The sequence below is a fragment of the Macrotis lagotis genome, chromosome 1 (assembly GCF_037893015.1).
Source record: "Macrotis lagotis isolate mMagLag1 chromosome 1, bilby.v1.9.chrom.fasta, whole genome shotgun sequence".
NCBI classification, from domain to species: Eukaryota; Metazoa; Chordata; class Mammalia; order Peramelemorphia; family Peramelidae; genus Macrotis; species Macrotis lagotis.
Window position 1 is genome coordinate 915,439,382 of NC_133658.1, and position 18,194 is coordinate 915,457,575.

The 18,194-nt window shown below is 44.1% G+C and overlaps 1 protein-coding gene across 2 annotated transcripts; it reads right to left on the minus strand.

The window, feature by feature from the left end:
• Window positions 1–9,534: 9,534 nt before the first annotated feature.
• LOC141509850 (uncharacterized protein ZSWIM9-like) lies at window positions 9,535–17,199 on the minus strand. 2 transcript variants are annotated; one of them, XM_074219684.1, is made up of 3 exons: window positions 16,979–17,199; window positions 13,765–14,063; window positions 9,535–13,476 (listed from the first exon to the last, which is right to left on the minus strand). In XM_074219684.1, the coding sequence occupies exons 1-3, from the start codon at window positions 17,108–17,110 to the stop codon at window positions 12,120–12,122; spliced, it is 1,788 nt and encodes a 595-aa protein (XP_074075785.1). In that variant the 5' UTR covers window positions 17,111–17,199; the 3' UTR covers window positions 9,535–12,119. The 2 variants fall into 2 exon arrangements, with proteins under 2 accessions (XP_074075785.1, XP_074075786.1); XM_074219685.1 differs by lacking the exon at window positions 16,979–17,199 and adding an exon at window positions 16,746–16,821 and having other exon boundaries at window positions 9,536–13,476.
• Between the last annotated feature and the right edge of the window lie 995 nt (window positions 17,200–18,194).

Sequence of the window (18,194 nt, forward strand, 5' to 3'; positions counted from 1 at the left end):
AAAAGGCAGGAACCAGGGCAGGGAGGTGGCACAGTGGATAGAGCACTGGCCATGGAGTCAGGAGGACCTGAGTTCAAATCCGACATCAGACACATTATAATTACCTAGCTGTGTGACCTAGGGCAAGTCACTTAACCCCACTGTCTTGCCAAAACTACACAAAAGGCAGGAACCTCAGAAATCTAGTCCTATTCTCTCAGAAGTTCCTCCTGGTTGGAAATGACCCTAGGAAAGAAGGGGACAAGCATGAGAGATAAATGCATTCTACAGGATCTCCTTTGGGACAATGTTGGACTCTCTATCTAAGAATAACTAAAGAAAAAAATTAAAATAAAACTCATGTGAGCTTAAATAATTTCACCACTCAGATTTTAAAAAGAAAGATGTTTGGTAAATCTGAAGAAGTTTCAGTTAGCCAGTCTCTAAGTCTGAAATTTTTAGATATCAACTAGTAATATTACTTTTAATTTTAGTATAAAATAAAGCTTAAAATTTCATTTAAAGTTGGAATAAGTTTATTACAGGAATGAATTTTTATTATTAGAAGGTAGAATAAGGAAATTTTAGATCGGCAAAATGTGGAGTTCATTTACCCTTCTGTGGTTTACTGCTTTTAAACAACCAACCTGAAGACACTAAAGCAAGTCCTGATTGGAGTTCCCAGATTGAAGTGAAACCTAAAATGTTCTCAGAAAAAAGGAAGATTTGTTTTCAAATCAGAGCCCAACTGAAGGTATATGAATGTTAATGATACAGTTGCAGTTTAAGTCAATTATTTAGGTAAATTAAAACTGGATAAAATGTGCTGAAATTCTTTTCTAGTGAAAATGAGTTCAAATTCTACAAATAAGGCTATAAGAGATAGAATTACTGAAGATAAAATGAAGTCCATGCACAACTAATAGGTGTGACCAATAGAATACTGAAATTTTGAGACAAAAAGCAAAACTTGCAAATTATTTCAGGACAAATAGACATTTTATAAGATGAATTAAGGAAACTTACAATCTAAAACAAATTTTTATCCATCTGAACTTAGTAAACTCATAAAACAAACTACAGTACTTTGGAATCCACTAAATGACATGTTATGATAGCTTAGGTTAAAGGGAAACCAAAAAAAAGAAAATGAACTTAATTTTTGAGTAATTTGAAAGGAGGGGAAAAGTTGTACCCTGAGTCCTTCAGAAAAGTACTATCTCCATCAAATAGTTTTTAAGTTGTGGAATTCCTATTAATACTTTAATATTTCTAAACACAATGATAATGAGATTGACACATACATTTCCAGGTCTAGCTCAGTGTTGGGGAGGCACTGAGAGAAAGTGTGGGAGAGAAAACAGATCCACTCAGCCCTTGTGCTGACCTTATTGCCATATGCCTGTGAGACCTGGACAGTCTACCAGCGCCATGCCAGGAAACTGAATGGCTTCCACTGAAATTGTCTTGGGGAGATTCTGAAGATCACCTGGCAGGAGAAGATACCAGACACTGAGGTCCTCTCTCGACCTAAAACTTCCAAGCATTCAAATTCTACTGCAGAGAGCCCAACTCTGATGGACTGGCCACATTGCTCAAATGCCAAATGTATGCTGGCACAGAACCACCCAGCATGGCATGCCCTCATCAAAGAGGGTGCTGTACTCTACGAGCAAAGCAGAATTGAAGCAGCTCAAAGAAAATATGGGCTGCACAAATTTAGAGTACCCACTCAGGTGTTCACATGGATTATTCATGTTCAACATGTGATAGAACATTCCAAATTCATACTGTTCTGATCAGCCACAATCAGACACACGATAACTTGGCATTAACATAATACTATCTTTGAACTTCTTCAAGTATGAAAGATAACCATCAACCAACCAGTAAGTAGTGAAACCTGTGTTTTAATAAAAATAGAAACTTAAAATCAAGAAAGTATTTTGGGGTGGCTAGATGGTGCAGTGGATAGAGCACTGGCCCTGGAGTGAGAGTACCTGAGTTCAAATCCAGCCTCATACACTTAATAATTACCTAGCTGTGTGGCCTTGGGCAAGTCACTTAATCCCATTGCCTTGCAAAAAAAAAAAAGTATTTTACTACAAGTAAAAGGAGCTTTCTAATTCAAATCATTGTCAAAGCTATATTAAAGAATGAGCATACTGAGGATACTGGGGGGGGCAGCTAAGTGGCACAGTGGATAGAACACCAGCCCTGGAGTCAGGAGGACCTGAGTTCAAATTTGACCTCAAACACTTAATAATTATCTAGCTGTGTGACCTTGGGCAAGTCATTTAACCCCACTGCCTTGCCAAAAAAAAAGAGGATAATGGGTCATGAAATTTAAAATCTTGACAATTACCTTTGTGGAAGCTGAGTTTTTAAATTATTAAGCATTATTTCATTTAGGTGACTTCAAAGTTAAATTAATGTAATAAGGATTTCTGTTCATTTATAACCTTTAGAAAATGAGTTATTCTTTTGATCTGAGGCAAACATAAAATTCCTAACAGCTTTGGAAACTTAAAATTTTTGTAAAAGAGGAAAGAAATGAAGAAGCAGCATTATTCAGTCAACAAGCCCCCAAATGGAAATGCCTTTGAGAAAACTGGTCATTGTTTCATTTAGAGGGAATAATCAAGAAGAGACTAATAATAACTTACTGTAGCAGAGACTCTTTAACATGCTGGTAACTGTTGGGTCCTTGGTCATTGCCAAGTGAATTCCTTTGTGAAATAGCTGGTTTTTTTCCCAGCATAAAAGAGGGGAGCTTTGAGGAGAAAGATAATATCTTCTGCTTACTAAAATCTGTGACACTTACATAAGGAATTTGTACCCACTGAGAAGTTTTGAGGGTCTATTTTCCTGTCACTTACAAAAACTATGTGATTGTAATCAGTTCTGCCCAAAAGTCCTTGAAGAAATTGGTACAAAATGTACATTTGTAAGCACTAAGAAACCAAAAAAGTATGAGAGTACTGCAATGAGTTGGTATTGTGTAAAAAAAACCTTTGTGCTAAAATGGAGTAAATTCAATGGAGTAAAGACTAAGTGTGTATGGATGGGAAATAAAGACTAGAATCCAAGAAAGAATTTTTTGTCCCACTGACACAGAAAAAGATTTAGGAATTTTTTTAAAGCATTGCTCTTTGATAGTTGTTGCATGATTCCCTTCCCCAATCAGTGTGAGATTACAAAATGTTTCAAAAAATGCATATCAATTGATTGATAAAGGATAATCTCTTTGCTCTGGTTTCAATAGTCAATATAAAAAATTAACAGTTTAGAAAAATGGAAAGGAATTGATTTGACTCTTTGGATAATTCAAAGAAATAAAAAAAAAGCAGAAATGGGGGGGTTGGAAATGTCACCATGAATTTTTAACATGAGCTAATGAAAAATAATAGACCTTTGTAAAAAAAAAAAAAAAAGCTGAAATTTAAGTACTGCTAAAAAGTAATTATTGGGGCTACTAGGTGGCACAGTGGATAGAGCACCAGCCCTGGAGTCAGGAGTACCTGAGTTCAAATCCAGCCTCAGACACTTAATAATGACCTAGCTGTGTGGCCTTGGGCAAGCCACTTAACCCTATTTGTCTTGCAAAAAGCTAAAAAAAAAAAAAAAGTAATTATGTTCATGAGGGTCTATATTTTGGGGGGGAGGGGGTATAATGTTTACTCTTAAACAAGAATATTTTAGTAATGCATAAAAAACATCATTTGTACAAAAATTAAATATAAGAAAAAAGTAATTATGAACAAATACTGATTGAACTGATAATTTGGCTGTTGTAAAGTAGAATTTACTCAGTCTTCATAGGTATGAAGGAATAATAAATATTTCATCTATCTTCTAGGATTTCTGGCAGAAACACATCTTGTGAAGTGTACCACAATGTCTGGTTTGTGTAAAGGATGAGCACTTGAACAAAATGCTAGCCCATTTATAGGTACTTTTTCTAATTGGCATGAAATGTTAACAAAAAAATTGAGACATTATACACTAAACATTTTAAGATATTACTATAAGCAAATTTAAGCAATTTTCAAAACATAAAAAAGGCCTGGCACATGGTAGGCACTACATAAACTACTGTGATTAGCAGGAAAATGAAAGAAGATATAAGATAAATTACTTTTTTATGAAATGATAAATTTGAAAGTTATATGACTAAATTATCACCCAATTGATGATGTTTTTTTAAATATAAAACTAAGAGAAGCAGTTAAAACTAGCTCTTTTTAAATTTGAATATTGTTATACTATAAATATATCTATAAGGGGGCAGCTAGGGGGCACAGCGGATAGAGCACCAGCCCTGGAGTCAAGAGAACCTGAGTTCAAATGCAATCTCAGACACATAATAATTGCTTAGCAGTGTGACCTTGGATGAGTCACTTAACCCCACTGCCTTAAATAAATTTCAAAAAATTTTTTTAAATTTTAAATAAATATATTATATGATTAAAGTATATTTTGTCTTTTAAAAAAAAAGTTAGGAGGGCAGAGCCAAGATGGCAATATAAAGGCAGCATTTCCCAGAAACTCCTTCCCCCAAAACTTCAAAAAGCCCACAAATTATGACTCTAGTCAAAATTTAGAGGGGCAGAACCCAAAGAAAGGCTGAGTGATACATTTTCCCAGTCCAAGATAACTTAGAAGTTCTGTGGGAAAGGTGTGTTTCACCGAAACTGGGGGTTGGAAGAAAGCCCAGACCAGCCCAGGGATCACCCCAGCAACAGCTTGAAGAGGCCATGAGAGAACTCTGCTACACCAGAATGAGTGTGGAGTGAGGAGCACCAGCTGCAGAACCTGCAGGGAGAATTGGAAGAAACCAGCCTGCACATCCACAGCACTGCCCACAGATGGTAAGGTGGTCAGGGGAGACTGCAGAAAGCTCTCTGCTCTCCCTTGGGCAGGATTTGCTATTTGCCCACACTAAGATCCAAGTTGCAGTTTGGTCTTCCAAACTAAGATAGCAGGGCAAATCCTCACAGCACCTGGGCGAATCCTCATAGCTCCAGGGCAGAGGGGATTGTCTGTGGTCATCTACATATCAAAGCACAGACAAGAGAGCATATGCCCTTGGAGGAATAAAGGTCCCCGTGGGGTGTACCAAAAAAAAACTCCAAAGCAGGTGTCCCAATAATACTCAAAAGCTCAGAAAGCACCCCAAAACCAGGCACAGGCTGGAAAAATGAGTAAACAGAGAAAAAAAGAGGAACACCATTGAGAAATACATTGTCTATGATCCCAAGAAGGATCAAAATACTCAACCTGAAGATGAGGAAGTACAAGCTCCTACGTCTAAAGACTCCATGAAAAATGGAAGTTGGACTCAGCAGTGACAGAGCTCAAAAAAGATTTTGAAAATCAAGTAAGGGAGACAGAAGAAAAATTGGGAAAAGAAATGAGAGAGATGCAGGAAAAACATGAAAAAGAAGTCAGCAGCTTAGTCAAGGAAATCCAAAAAACGCTGAAGAAAATAACATGTTAAAAACCAGCATAGGTCAAATGGATAAAACAGTTCAAAAAGTTATTGAGGAGAAGAATGCTTTACAAAGGAGAATTGGCCAGATGGAAGAAGAGATAAGAAAGCTCTCTGAGGAAAACAAATCCCTCAGATATAGAATGGAGCTAAAGGAAGCTTCTGACTTTATGAGAAATTAAGACACAATACTTCAAAACCAAAAGAATGAAAAATTAGAAGAAAATGTGAAACATCTCATTGAAAAAAACAACTGATCTGGAAAACAGCAACAGGAAAGATCATTTAAAAATTATTGGGATACCTGAAAGTCATGATCAGGAAAAGAGCCTTATCCTCATTTTTAAAGAAATCCTACAGGACAATTGCCCTGATATCCTAGAAGCAGAGAGAAAAATAGAAATGGAGAGAATCCATCAATCTCCCCTGGTAAGAGATCCAAAAAAAAAAAAAAAAAAAACAACCCCCAGGAATATTGTAGCCATGTTCCAGATCTCCCAAGTCAAAGAGAAAATACTACAAAAGTAGCCAGAAGGACACAATACAAATATCGTGGAGCTGCAGTCAGGATCATACAGGACTTAACAGCAACTACATTAAGAGCTCATAGGGCATGGAATATAATATTCCAGAAGGCAAAAGAGCTTGGAATGCAACTGAGAATCAACTACCCAGCAAAACTGAACATCCTCTTCCAAGGGAAAAGATGGACTTTCAATGAACCAGGGGAATTTCAAATGTTCCTGTTGAAATGGCCAGAGCTAAACAGAAAGTTTGATCTTCAAATACAGGACTCAGGTGAAGCATAGAGAACAGAGGAGAAGGGTAAAATATGAGGGACTTAATGATGATGAACTGCATGTATTCCTGCATAGAAAATGATACTGATAATACTCATATGAAACTTCTCATTTAATAGAGCAGGTGGAAGGAGCTTTTATAGATGCAGCACAGGAGAGAGCTGAATCCGAAGATATAATATATTGTAAAAATGGAATTAATAGCTAAAAGAGAAATGCACTGGGAGTAAGAGAAAGGAGAGGTAGAATAGGCTAAGATATTTCCTATAAAAGATAATTTTTTTAAAAATTTAGAAAATAATAGTAAAAGACTGACTTTTATAAACCTTCCTTATAAAATCCTCTTAGAAAATCCCCCCTATGGGATTTTGTGAAATTCTACAGCATTGCCCTTTGGGGAACCCAGACCTCTCTCACCCAGGATAAGAGCTCCTGACTTATCCCTCATTTCCATTTACAACTGTTAAATCTTTTCAGGGAGTGTATTTGGGGGAAAGGGTGGAACAGAAAGGCTATGTAGGGGAGTGTCATGTTATTAAGACAAAATATATTGGTACTTTTTCATTTTAACAAAATACATTTTAAAAAGAATTAATAACTCAAAAGGGTAGAGTATTGGGTCAAATCAAATAAGCTGAAAAATGTTCAGGGATATATGCAAAGTTGTATACTTAGGTACAAAAAAGAGAAATATATGGGATGGGGAAGTGTGGTTAAGTAGTTAGACAAGAGCTCTTTTGGAAAAGATCTGAGAATTTTATTTGATCACAAGCTCATCATATGTTTGATTTAATGTTTTCAATCTTGGGCTGAACTGAGAGGATTAGACCTATAGTGAGGCAGAGAACTCTCCTAGCACTCTGCCCTGGTCAGACATCCCAAGTGGAGATGTCTAAGAGGCAGCTGGTGAATCTGGATCCAGAATTCAGCAAAAATACTAGGGCTAGATATCCATAAGTCATCTCCAGTCTCCAGAAAAGAAATCAAGATTAGTGACTTAGCACAGCACCCCCCTCACTTATATCTAATTCACTTGCTTGTCTTGGAATCACCTCCCTGATGTCATGGTCTTTTTTGAGAAAGACAAACATCAATGAACCAATCAATCACATCTCAAGGTACTAGCAATCAAAATTTGACACATGCCCAGAAGAAAATGGCCAAGACAGTAAAGAGGCTGAAGTCCATACTTTATGAAAACTATTCAAAGGAATTCAATTCAACCTAGAGAAGAGAGACTTTAATGGGAAAGGACTGCTGGAGAGCAAAAGCAAGAGTCAAGGAGAGATTTAGGCTTAATGTATGGATAAGAAGGGCAAAATAACTAGCTGACTTAGGAATTCAAGACATAGCTGCAAGATCTCTTGTTGGGGGTGTTAATCAAGGAAATTCCTGCTCAGGAATAGATAGGATTGAATAGCTTCTGAGATCTCTTCCAGGTCTAAAATTCTGTAATACTGTGACCAAAGAATCTGGAGGGAATTGGGATTGACGTGACCAATGGGCTGACAGATTTAAGGGACTGGATGGACTAAATGAATACCCTCACAAACCTCAATGCATCCTTGCTTCCAGGAAAATGTAGTACACTCACAGTCCAAGCTGTTCCCTGCCAAACACACTCTCTGAAAAAGCTTATCAGTTGTACACAGAAAGGAGGGACAAGTCAAGAGTTCCAAACAACTCCCTGACTGTGTCAGCATATATATTGTTTACTTCTACTCTACCACTTTTATTCTCTCCTTCTCAGTTCAAAATAAGAATTTATTAAGAATTTGCTACATTCCAGGCACTGTGCATACAAAGAAAAAAAGCAAAGAAAAACACCCTGATATTCTAGAACCAGAAGGTAAAATAGAAATTGAAAGAATCCCCCCCAGCACCTCCTGAAAGAGATCCCAAAATGAAAACTCCTAGGTCAAGAAGAAAATACTAAAAGCAGCCAGAAAGAAAAAAATTTTAATATCATGGAGCTACAATGAGGATAAAACAATATTTAACAACTTCTAAATTAAAGGATCAGAGGACTTGAAATGATATTCAGAGGGCAAAGGAGCCAGGATTACAATAAAAAAATCACCTCCCCAGTCAAACTGAGTATAATACTTCAAGGGGAAAATGGGCATTCAATGAAATAAATGATTTTCAGGCATTCCTCATGAAAAGACCAGAGCTGAATAGAAAATTGATTTTCAAATTCAAGACTCAGGAGAAGGTAAATGGGAAAGAGAAATCATAAGAGATTTAACAAAGTTAAACTGTTTCCATTCTACATGGGAAGGTGATACTGTAACTTCTAAGAACTTTCTTGTTATTAGGGAAGGTAGAAGTATATTTAAAGGGTAAGGAGTAGAAAAGAGATGCATTTAGAGAGAAGGGGAAAGGAAGAGGTAGAATGGGGTAAATTATGTCATATATAAGAAGCACAAAAGAGCTTTTACAGAGAAGTGGAGATGCAGGCAGTGCTTGAACCTTACTTTCACCAGAACAGATTCAAAAAGAGCGAATAAAATACACATTTAGCTGGGTACAGAATTCTATCTTACTGTATAGAAGTAAGAGGGCAAGGGGAAAAGGGGGGACAGCTGATAGAAGGGGGGTGAAGGGAGGATCTGTCAGAAGCAAAATACTTTTCAAGATGGACAGGGTGAAAGGAAAGGGAGAGAAGGAATCAGACAGACAGACCAACAGAGAGAGAGAGAGAGAGAGAGAGAGAGAGAGAGAGAGAGAGAGGAGAGAGAGAGAGGAGAGAGTAGAATAAATGTGGAGGGAATAGGCTGAATGTAAATACATAGTGAAGAATCATTAACTGTGGGAAAAAATGTATAGCAAAGTCTTATTTCTCAAAAAAAAAACAGAAAACTGAATCATTTATAACAATAAGAGTCACTCAGGGTGGCTAGGTGGCGCAATGAATAGAGCACCAGCCCTGGAGTCAGGAGTACCTGAGTTCAAATCCAGCCTCAGACACTTAATAATTACCTAGCTGTGTGTGGCCTTGGGCAAGCCACTTAACCCCATTTGCCTTACAAAAACCTAAAAAAAAAAATAAGAATCATTCCCCAATTGATGAATAAGAGCAATTTCTCATGTAGGAATGACATTAAATCACTTATGATTTCTCTTTTCTATTTATCTTGAGATTTGTATTTGAAAGTTAAATTTTCTATTCAACTCTGGGCTTTTCATCAGGAACTTGAAAGTCCTCTATTTCATAGAATGTCCATCCCCCCCCGCCCCCCCATCAAACAACAGGCATTTTCAAATGAAGAAATCAAAGCTATCCATAATCATAAGGCTCTAAATCATTACTGATTAGAGAAATGCAAATTAAAATAATGAGGTATCACCTATCAGATGGGCAAATATGACAGAAAAGGAAAATGACAAATGTTGGAGAGGTTGTGAGAAAACTGGAACACTAATGCAATATTGGTGGAGTTGTGAACTGATCCATGCATTGCAGAGAGCAATTTGAAACTATGCTATAAAAACCCTTTGATTCAGCAATACCACTAGCTCACTATTCCCACCCACCCCAGTAAAGAAAAATTTAAAAAGAAAAAAAGAATTCTATGTACATATTTATAGAAAGGTTTTTTTAATGGTGGCAAAGAATTGGAAATTGAGGAAATGGCCATCGAATGAAAAAGGACTGAACAAGTTGCAACATATAATTGTGATAGAATACTATTGTGCCATAAGAAATGATGAGCAGGATGCTCTCAGGAAAAACCTAGACTTAGATGAACTGATACAAAGAGAAATGAGCAGAACCAGGAGAATATTGCATATAGTAACAATGTTAATTACAGATCAATCATAAATGACTTAACCATTCCCAGCAATACAATAATCTACAATAATTCCAAAGGACTAATAGTTAACATAAAATAAAATAAAATGTGATCCATATCCAGAGAAAGGAATCTGGATGCATAGGTTAAAATTTTTTATTTTTCCTGTTGGGTTTTTTTAATCTATTTTCTTTCAAAAGATGACTACTTTGGAAATGTTTTGTATAGAATAACTTCTAGCAAATTACTTGTCTTCTCATTGAAGGAGGAAGGGAAGGAAGAGGGAAGAGAATTTGGAATTCTAAATTTTAAATAAATTTTTAAGTTGCTTTTACATGTAATTGGGGAAAATGAAAGATTAATTTATAAAGAAGCTTCTGAAAGAGGGATTCTTAAAGTCCTTCAACTTTTTAATAAATATTTTGATAACTATATTTCAATACAACTAGTTTCTTTTATAATCCTATTTCTTTTTTCTTTTTTTTTTTTTTGCATCTGAAAACGTTCTTCTCAAACCTGGAAGACTTACATGAACTGAGGCAAAGTGAAGTGAGCAAAACCAGGAGAACATCAAACGTATAAGAGCAAAATTGTGTGATGATCATAAATTTAACTCTTCTCAGCAATACAATGATCCAAGATAATTTCAAGTAATGGAAAATGCAATCTACATCATGGGAAAGACCTATGAAATCTGAATGCAGATCAAAGCAGATTATTTTCACCTTTTTAGTGTTTTTTCTTTTGATTTATTTCTTCTTTCACAACATGACTAATATGGAAATAAGTTTTACATGATTACAATTGTAGAATCTAATTAAAATTCTTAACTTTTTTTAGGGAAGGGAGAGGGGAGGAAGAAAATTTGGAACTCAAAAAAAAGCTTTTTAATGAACATTAAAAATTGTCTTTACACATAATTGGAAAAAATACTATTAAAAAATTAAAATATTACTTTGAGAAGGGGTCCAAGGGCTTCACCAGACTGCACTGACACACACACAAAAAAAGGTTAAGAATCCCTGATTTAATCCAAACCACTCACCCATTTTATAAATGAGGAAACTGAAGGCCAATATTCTCAAGTGATTAGGTGGTGGAAAGTGTGCTGCACTATTAATCTGAAATTCTGAGTCTGGCCCTCACTAGTTGTAATGACTTTGGGTAAGTTATTGAAAATTGGGAGACTCAGCCACCTAGATGGCCATGAAGGCCTCTTCTGTCTCTAGATCTATGACCCTATGATTAGTCAGGATTCAACAGGAATTTCAGGCCAGAGATGGAAGCCAGATCAGTCCAAGTTTCCTTTCCCCACACTCAGTCTGGGTCCCTGACCCTGTGATCCTTCTCCTTCCTCTCCCCCTTCCATTCCTGCCAATCCTTCAGTGACCAGCTCAGATGCCCTTTCCTCTGAAATCTTCCAGTACCCCTCCTCCCTCTGCCCTTCAGGAAGGGCCTTGGCCTGGAACATCTTGATTCTCTGAGGGATGACTCCATAACGTTGGGTTTCAGGGACCTGCTGGTCACTCATCTCCCCCGCCCCACCCCAGCCATGAGCTCCAGAAGGGCAGCAAACTCTCCTCCAGCATCACTGAGCACGTAGCTCTACAAACAGCAAGTGTTTTTAAAATGTGTGCCCTTCACTGCCAGGGAAGCCGGGCCCCATAAGGACAAAGTCTTCTTGTGGGTTTCCTGACCTCAAAAAAGGATTTAGAGCAGTGAGGGGCCCTCTGGATCTTTTTCTGCAACCTCACTCCCACTACACATTTCAACCACCCCTTTCCTTAAAAAATTCACAGAAGGTACAACACCCCACAGGATTGGTTTTATTCTTGCCAGGAAACATACAAAACTGCCCATGCTCTTCCCAGGTCCCATGGCAGGCACCTGCCCTGCCAGCCTGATGGGCTTCCTTCTTTCCCAGGCAAGTCCAAGGCTATGGGGCAAGGGAATAGGAGGAGGAGGAAGGAAGACTCAGGACCTTCTCTTTTGCCTCCTCCAGTGTGGGTGCAAGCAAGAAGAGAGGCCCTACCAGGGGCAAAAGCAAGAACCTTACCCCTCGTTACCACCTGCAGGGGGTAGAAGGCTGGCATCAAAAAGGGCCTTCCCGGCCCAGAGGCGGGCAGCAAAGATGTGACGGCAGGGCCGGTGGCCAGCTGTGAAAATAGAGCAGCTACAGGAGGCCAGGTCAGCCCCCACAGTGAAAGTGGCTCCCCGGCTTGTCCCTTCCAGCACAAAGCCCCCACCCTCTGCCGCCTGGATGCCCCCACCATGGCGGGCCAGCGCCAGCTCCTCAGCCACCAGGGCTGCTGCCTCCCCAGGCCCTACTGCCAGGTACCTCTCAGCCACTTCTTCAGCCTGCAACCCCTGAAGTTCCACGGGCAGGCTCTCAAGGTCCAGCAAGCCCCGAACAGATCCTGCTAGAGACAAATCTTGGGCCAGAGCAGGTAACAGTTTCTGCCTGTGAGCCTCCAAGTGGTCCACAAAGGGGCAGCTCTCCCCACGATGGTATGCCCAGCAGGCAGCCCATGTGCCTTTGTGTGGATGCCAGGTCTCCAGGAAGTAGCGGAGGAACTCTAGGGGAGCCACATCCTCCAGGTCACTGAGATACTGGCTGTAGACCTTGGGCGAGGCCGCGTGGGCCAGGTTGTGCAAGAGATTGACGATGTGCCGCTCCCCGCTCACAGCCAATTCTCTGGCCCTGCGCCCCAGGGCCTCCAGTACCTGAGCCCGGCACACCTGCACACGGGCACAAGGCAAGACCTCCTCCACAGCATCCACACCCGTGAGGCAGGCCACCCCAATGGTCAGACACTCCACCAGTGTCTTTATCTCGGGGGCGCTCTGCACCAATGAGGCCACGATAAAAACCAGCAGGTCCGGGGTGCCTCTGCGGGCCAGGCAGTAGGCCACCTCGCGGCCTCTCCCATTGGCATCCTGGCAGAGGACAGAGTAGAGCTCAAAGTCTCCAGGCAGGCTGGCCACCTGGTCCAAGAACAAGAGGCGGGGAAAGGAGCGTGCCAGACAGCGCATGTGCGACGTGGCTAGGAAGATGGAGTTGAGGATGGCCACGTCCTCCTGGAAGACCAGCTTGACCTTGGCCCCAGGGTCAGCCCGGAAGAGTGTGTGCATCTCCCCAAGGAGCTCGCACATGCCCTTGTCCTTGGCCCGGCTATAGTCCTCCAGGTTCCAGACCAAGTCTGGGGCCAGGAAGCGCTTGGAGACACTGTTGGTGATCCGGATAGGCAGCCCTAGGCTGGCCTCCAGCTGGCGGCGCCTGAAGCCCCGAGAGAACTCCCTGGCAGAGAGCTGGTGGTTGTGCTGCAGCCTGGCTTCTGTCACCACCAGACGATCCTTCTTGGGACCCAGGCGGAGGGTGATGAGGGCCGGACAGTCAATCTTCTGGCTTCTGCAGGGAGAGAGATGAGAAAAGGAGAACCTGGCAGCACTATAGATAGCGAACCTCCTGCGGCTTCCCCCCACCATCAGCCTCACCCTTCCCATGCCCATCCTGCTGTGACCTGGTCCAGGCTGCCACCTCTGCCTGGCCTCGCACCGAGGCCAGGATCTGGCTGCCCCTGCCGTGGGCAGATCATCCACAACCATGTGGGCAGCCCCCACCCTTCTCCCAGCTGCCAGCTTCAGGAGGACCCAGTGTGAGAGGGAAGCATGGGGGGAGGGGGAAGAGGGCACTCACTGCTGGTCCCGTTGCACCACGCTCTGCCCCACATAGGTTCCACTGTGCTTGCAGATGAGGCGCACGAAGCGGAAGCGCAGGGTGGCCGCCAGGCTGGGCAGGTAGGGCAGTGGAGGTTGGCGCAGAGAGATCAAGGGCTTGAGGCTGGCGATGATGAACAGCACCTGGTGTCGCTCACACCAGTCATCAAAGAAGCTGCTGAAGTGGTGCCATGTGTGGAACTCCAGGCCCAGGCCCAGCTCGCCTGCGGAGGGGCCCCCAGCAGCAGGGCCAGAGCCCGGCGAGGCTCCTTCCTCCGGCTGCGAATGGACGGCGGGCGCACCATGAGCCTCCTTCCCAGCCCCCTTGGCCCCCATTCCAGATGCTCCAGGGAAACAGTCTACCCAGGGGCACCACTAGGGAGGCACCCAAGAAGAGGTGCAGGGAGAGCTCCCCCAGCTCCCGGTCCCTCCCAGAGCCTCTTCAAGTCTCACCTGCCTCATCTGGAAAATGGGGAGAATCATCCCTGGGCTCAGATGCTCTGAGCCTCCTCAACAACTCTCCTGAGGTTCCTTCCACTCTAATCCCTTCGTTCCTGTCTTCCTCCTAAATAAGGCTGGGGATCCCATTCCTCTGATGGCCCTTCCATCATCCCCACAGCCTCCCTTCTCTCCCTTTTTACTGGTGCCTTCACTCTTGCCTACAACAACGTGGTTCACATCTTCCCCATCTCTAAAAACCCTCCCCAGACTCCTCCAACCCCATTGTCATAATTCTCTTCTATCCTGTGTATCTAAGCTCCTTGAGGCCTTCTCTATGACTTTGGAGGCCTCTCCTCTCACTCCCTTCTCAAACCCTTACAAACTGACCTCTGACCTCATCATTCTGCCCAAAGAGCTCTCCACAGAGATCAATGATCACTCAGCGGTCGGGTTCAATGACCTTTTCTCAATCTTCTCCCATCTTGTCCCCTCTGCAAGCCTCAGACACTGTCAAGCACCCTCTTCCCATTAAGACTCCCTTCTCAATAACTGTCTAGCTGTGTGACCTTGGGCAAGTCACTTAACCCCATTGCCTTGCCAAAAAAAAAAAAAAAGACTCTTCTCTCTTAGGTTTTAGAATGCCACTCTTTCCCTTAGTCCCATAGACATGTTATATTCAACAATTCCAAAACTGAACGCATTATTTTCCCCCATTACCCCCCCATATTCCAGATAACTGTAGACGACACCTTCATCCTCCCAAGTCCCTCAGGTTCACTACTTAGAAGTCACTGTGGACTCCTCCCAATTTCTCCCCCCATGTCTGAGTCAGGGCTAGGATCGCAATCTCTTTCTCTCCTCTGCCACAGCCCTCCCACTGGGGCAGCCCCTCACCACCCCCACACTTCAGCAGCTGGTTGATCAACCTGCCTCCAGGTTCTCCTCATTCCAATCCATCCTCTCCTCAGTCACCAACATGATTAGATTCAACTATGTCACCCACACACACTACACATTCTGGTGGTTCTCTAGTACCTGGTACCTCTGGGATCCAACAGAAAATTACATCTGGAGTTCAGAACCCTTCATAAACTACTCCCTCTGCAATTGCCTTGGATCCAGTGACACCATTTCCTCTGCCATACCTCTCACAGATTATCTCCTGTCTTTGCGTAGCCTCTCCATCTACCTCCTCCCTTCTTCCCCATCCCCAGGCCTGGAATGCTGTCCCTCCTCATTTGGCTTTGCTAACTTAAAAACCTTTTCTCTGCATTCCAATGCCTTCCCTCTGTTCGTTATTCCCACCTATATAATCTCATTTGTACATCTGTTTGCCTGCTGTCTTCCCATTAGATTGTGAGCTCCTTGGAGAAAAGGGCCTGGGTAATCCTTAATGTTTAGACACTGACTCATCGATTGACCTGACCCCAGCCATCAGGATCACAGGAAAGAATGTCATAAAAGAACTATAGAAATGTCAGCCATCCGTATTCCCTGAGGAAGCCTGGGACTGGGAGTTAAAACCAGAGCTGGGGATGAAACAGGAGACAGGTTTCAAGGATGAGATCTGCTTATGGGGTCTTGGGCCCCAGGGAGAGAGGGGATGAAATGGAAAGGGGGATGATGAGATAACTAGGGATAGGGTTAAGAGGGAAACACAGAATGGAGAACAGGGCCGAGGAGAGCGATGGTTGTGAGAGCCGGGGTGAGCTAGGGGTGAGTCGGAGAACCTCTGGAGCGGAAGCTGCAGAGGCGAGGCGGAGAGAAGGAAGGGATGAGGTAACACTAGGTGAGAGTGAGTGAGTGAGTGGTCCAGGGATGAGAGCAGAATGAGGGAGGAGATTGGAAATCGAGGGAGAGGTGAAGATGGGATTGCAGTGAGAACTCAGAGCTGGGACATGACCATAGGGAGGGCCAGTGGCTGGGTCTGAGTGAGAGCTGGAAAGGGGGCCAAGGGTACAGCCAAGGAGAACAGAAGAAACTGCACCTGTGGGGTGGGGAAGGAAGGAAAGGCTTGTGGGAAAGGAATGGGATGAGACCCGATGGGGGGAAGGAGCCTGGGGCCAGGAGAAGAGAGAGTCACCCAGAAGGGGAGGGGCAGGACCGGGCGAGGCAAGGGGGGCTGGAGACAGGGGATGGGGAGAGGAAGAGGGGGTGGGAAGGAGGGCGAGCCCAAAGAAAGGGAAGGGGGCTGGGTGTGCTCAAACCCCTCCCAGGGGGCCGCAGCGGCTTGGGGACAGCACTGGGGGGGAGCCAGAGGCCCCGGAGACAGGACCGGGGGAGGAACAAGGCCCTGGGGGGCTTCAGCAGGGGAGAGTGACAAGACAGGGCAGGGGATAAAGGTCACAGGTCAAGGTCAACCCCTGGACCTGCTGGAGACTACCCCGCCCACCCACTGCTGTTACCATGGAGACCCACAGCACTCCCGCTCATCACCCCCTCCATCACCATGGCGACCAGGGCTGCATTTCCTCCCTCCCCCCTTATCATGGCCACCCCCCACCCGGCCTGGCGTGTTACCATGGAGACAGGAGCGGCCTCCGCCTCCACCCCTGTCCCCTCCTCTGCTCCCCGAGAGATGGCGGCGCCGAGCGGACCCCCAGCAGCGGCCTGAGGGACAGGCCCACAATGCCCCGCGCGCCCCCCGCGTCCCGCCCCTTCCGCACATGCTCCCGAAGAAATTCCCGTGGAGGGGCGACGACCCCCCCCTCCTCCGGCCCGGCGCACGCGTGGATCTCCTTCTCGGGACCGACCCGGGGAAGGGAAAGCGTGGCATGCTGGGAGTTGTAGTCCTCGCTGAACTGCTTCTCGAGCCGTGGAGCCCGCGCCCGCCGCCTTGGAAGGGGCCGGGGGGCGGAGCGTTGGGAAGCTGGTGCTGTCTCCATAGCGACGACGTGACGCTGAGATCCGGGGCGGGGCCTAAGGCGCCAGGGGCGGGGCCCGGGGCGGGAACCTGTGATCCCAGGGGCGGGGCCTGAAGCTGTCAATGGGCCTGAGGGCAGCTGGCTACTGCGGAGTCGCGGATCTGAGTTCAAATTCCACCTCGGACACTTCCGAGTTGTCTGACCCTGAGCAAGTCATTTAACTTTATTGGCCTCAGTTTCCTCCCCAGGATAATGAACTGGAGAAGGAAATCAAACCACTCCGATAGTTCTGCCAAGAAAATCCTAAATGAGGTCCCGAAGAGTTGGATACCACTGAAAAAGCGGGGGCAGCTAGGTGGCAGTGGATGGAGCACCGGCCCTGGAGTCAGGGGCACCAGACACTTATTAATGCTCTAGCTGTGTGACCTTGGGCAAGTCACTTTGATGCCGGGGGAAGATAAAGAGAATTGTGAATGCAGCACTTGGGTGGAGATGTTTGGGGGCTGATGAAGGAGAAGAGCATTGGGAGGTGAGAGAGAGAATTTGGGTGGAGTCGGAGATTGACTTGAAGCAGAGAATTCGAATTGTAACAGAAACGGTGGTAATCTGGGGCGGGAAAGCTCCCCGTTCGGAAAGTAGCATTGTTTCACGTAAAACTTGTATGCCGATCTCCAGCCCGACCCTCTGCCTAATTCCGCATCGAGGACCGGGGAAGGGACGTCCCCTCTTGCCCTCGGGGAGAGGCAAGACATAAAAACCTGAGCTGGACTCCAGTTCAAGGCCGGCAGTCTTCTCTGACAATGGCCTTGGCTGTTCTTTGAGCCCTTTCTCTCTCTCTTGCCCTTCCTACGGCTTGTAACCTTTTAAATAAATTTTTGTTTTATTTCCGCCCGTGCTTTCCCAGCCTGAATAATGATTCCTCATAGGCAGAACGGAACCTCATTGCCTTGGGGGGAAGGGGGACAAAAAAAGGACGGAACTGGGGTCTGAGGCAGCGAGGCTTAGTGCAGGGGGTTACAGAGGTGGGGCTCTCCACAGCCCTCCTCACTCCAGTGTCTTTCCTCCTGGAATCATCTCCTTGCTTTGTAGATGGTATATTTGCCCC

Bases quoted from the DNA above. Each gene is read 5' to 3' on its own strand.
- LOC141509850 (XM_074219684.1), bottom strand. From the start codon at position 17,110: ATGGAGACAGCACCAGCTTCCCAACGCTCCGCCCCCCGGCCCCTTCCA. The intron at 14,064-16,978 runs GTCGGTCCCGAG...GTCCATTCGCAG, and splicing joins CCACGCTTTCCCTTCCCCGG to CCGGAGGAAGGAGCCTCGCC. The intron at 13,477-13,764 runs GTGAGTGCCCTC...CTCTCCCTGCAG, and splicing joins GTGGTGCAACGGGACCAGCA to AAGCCAGAAGATTGACTGTC.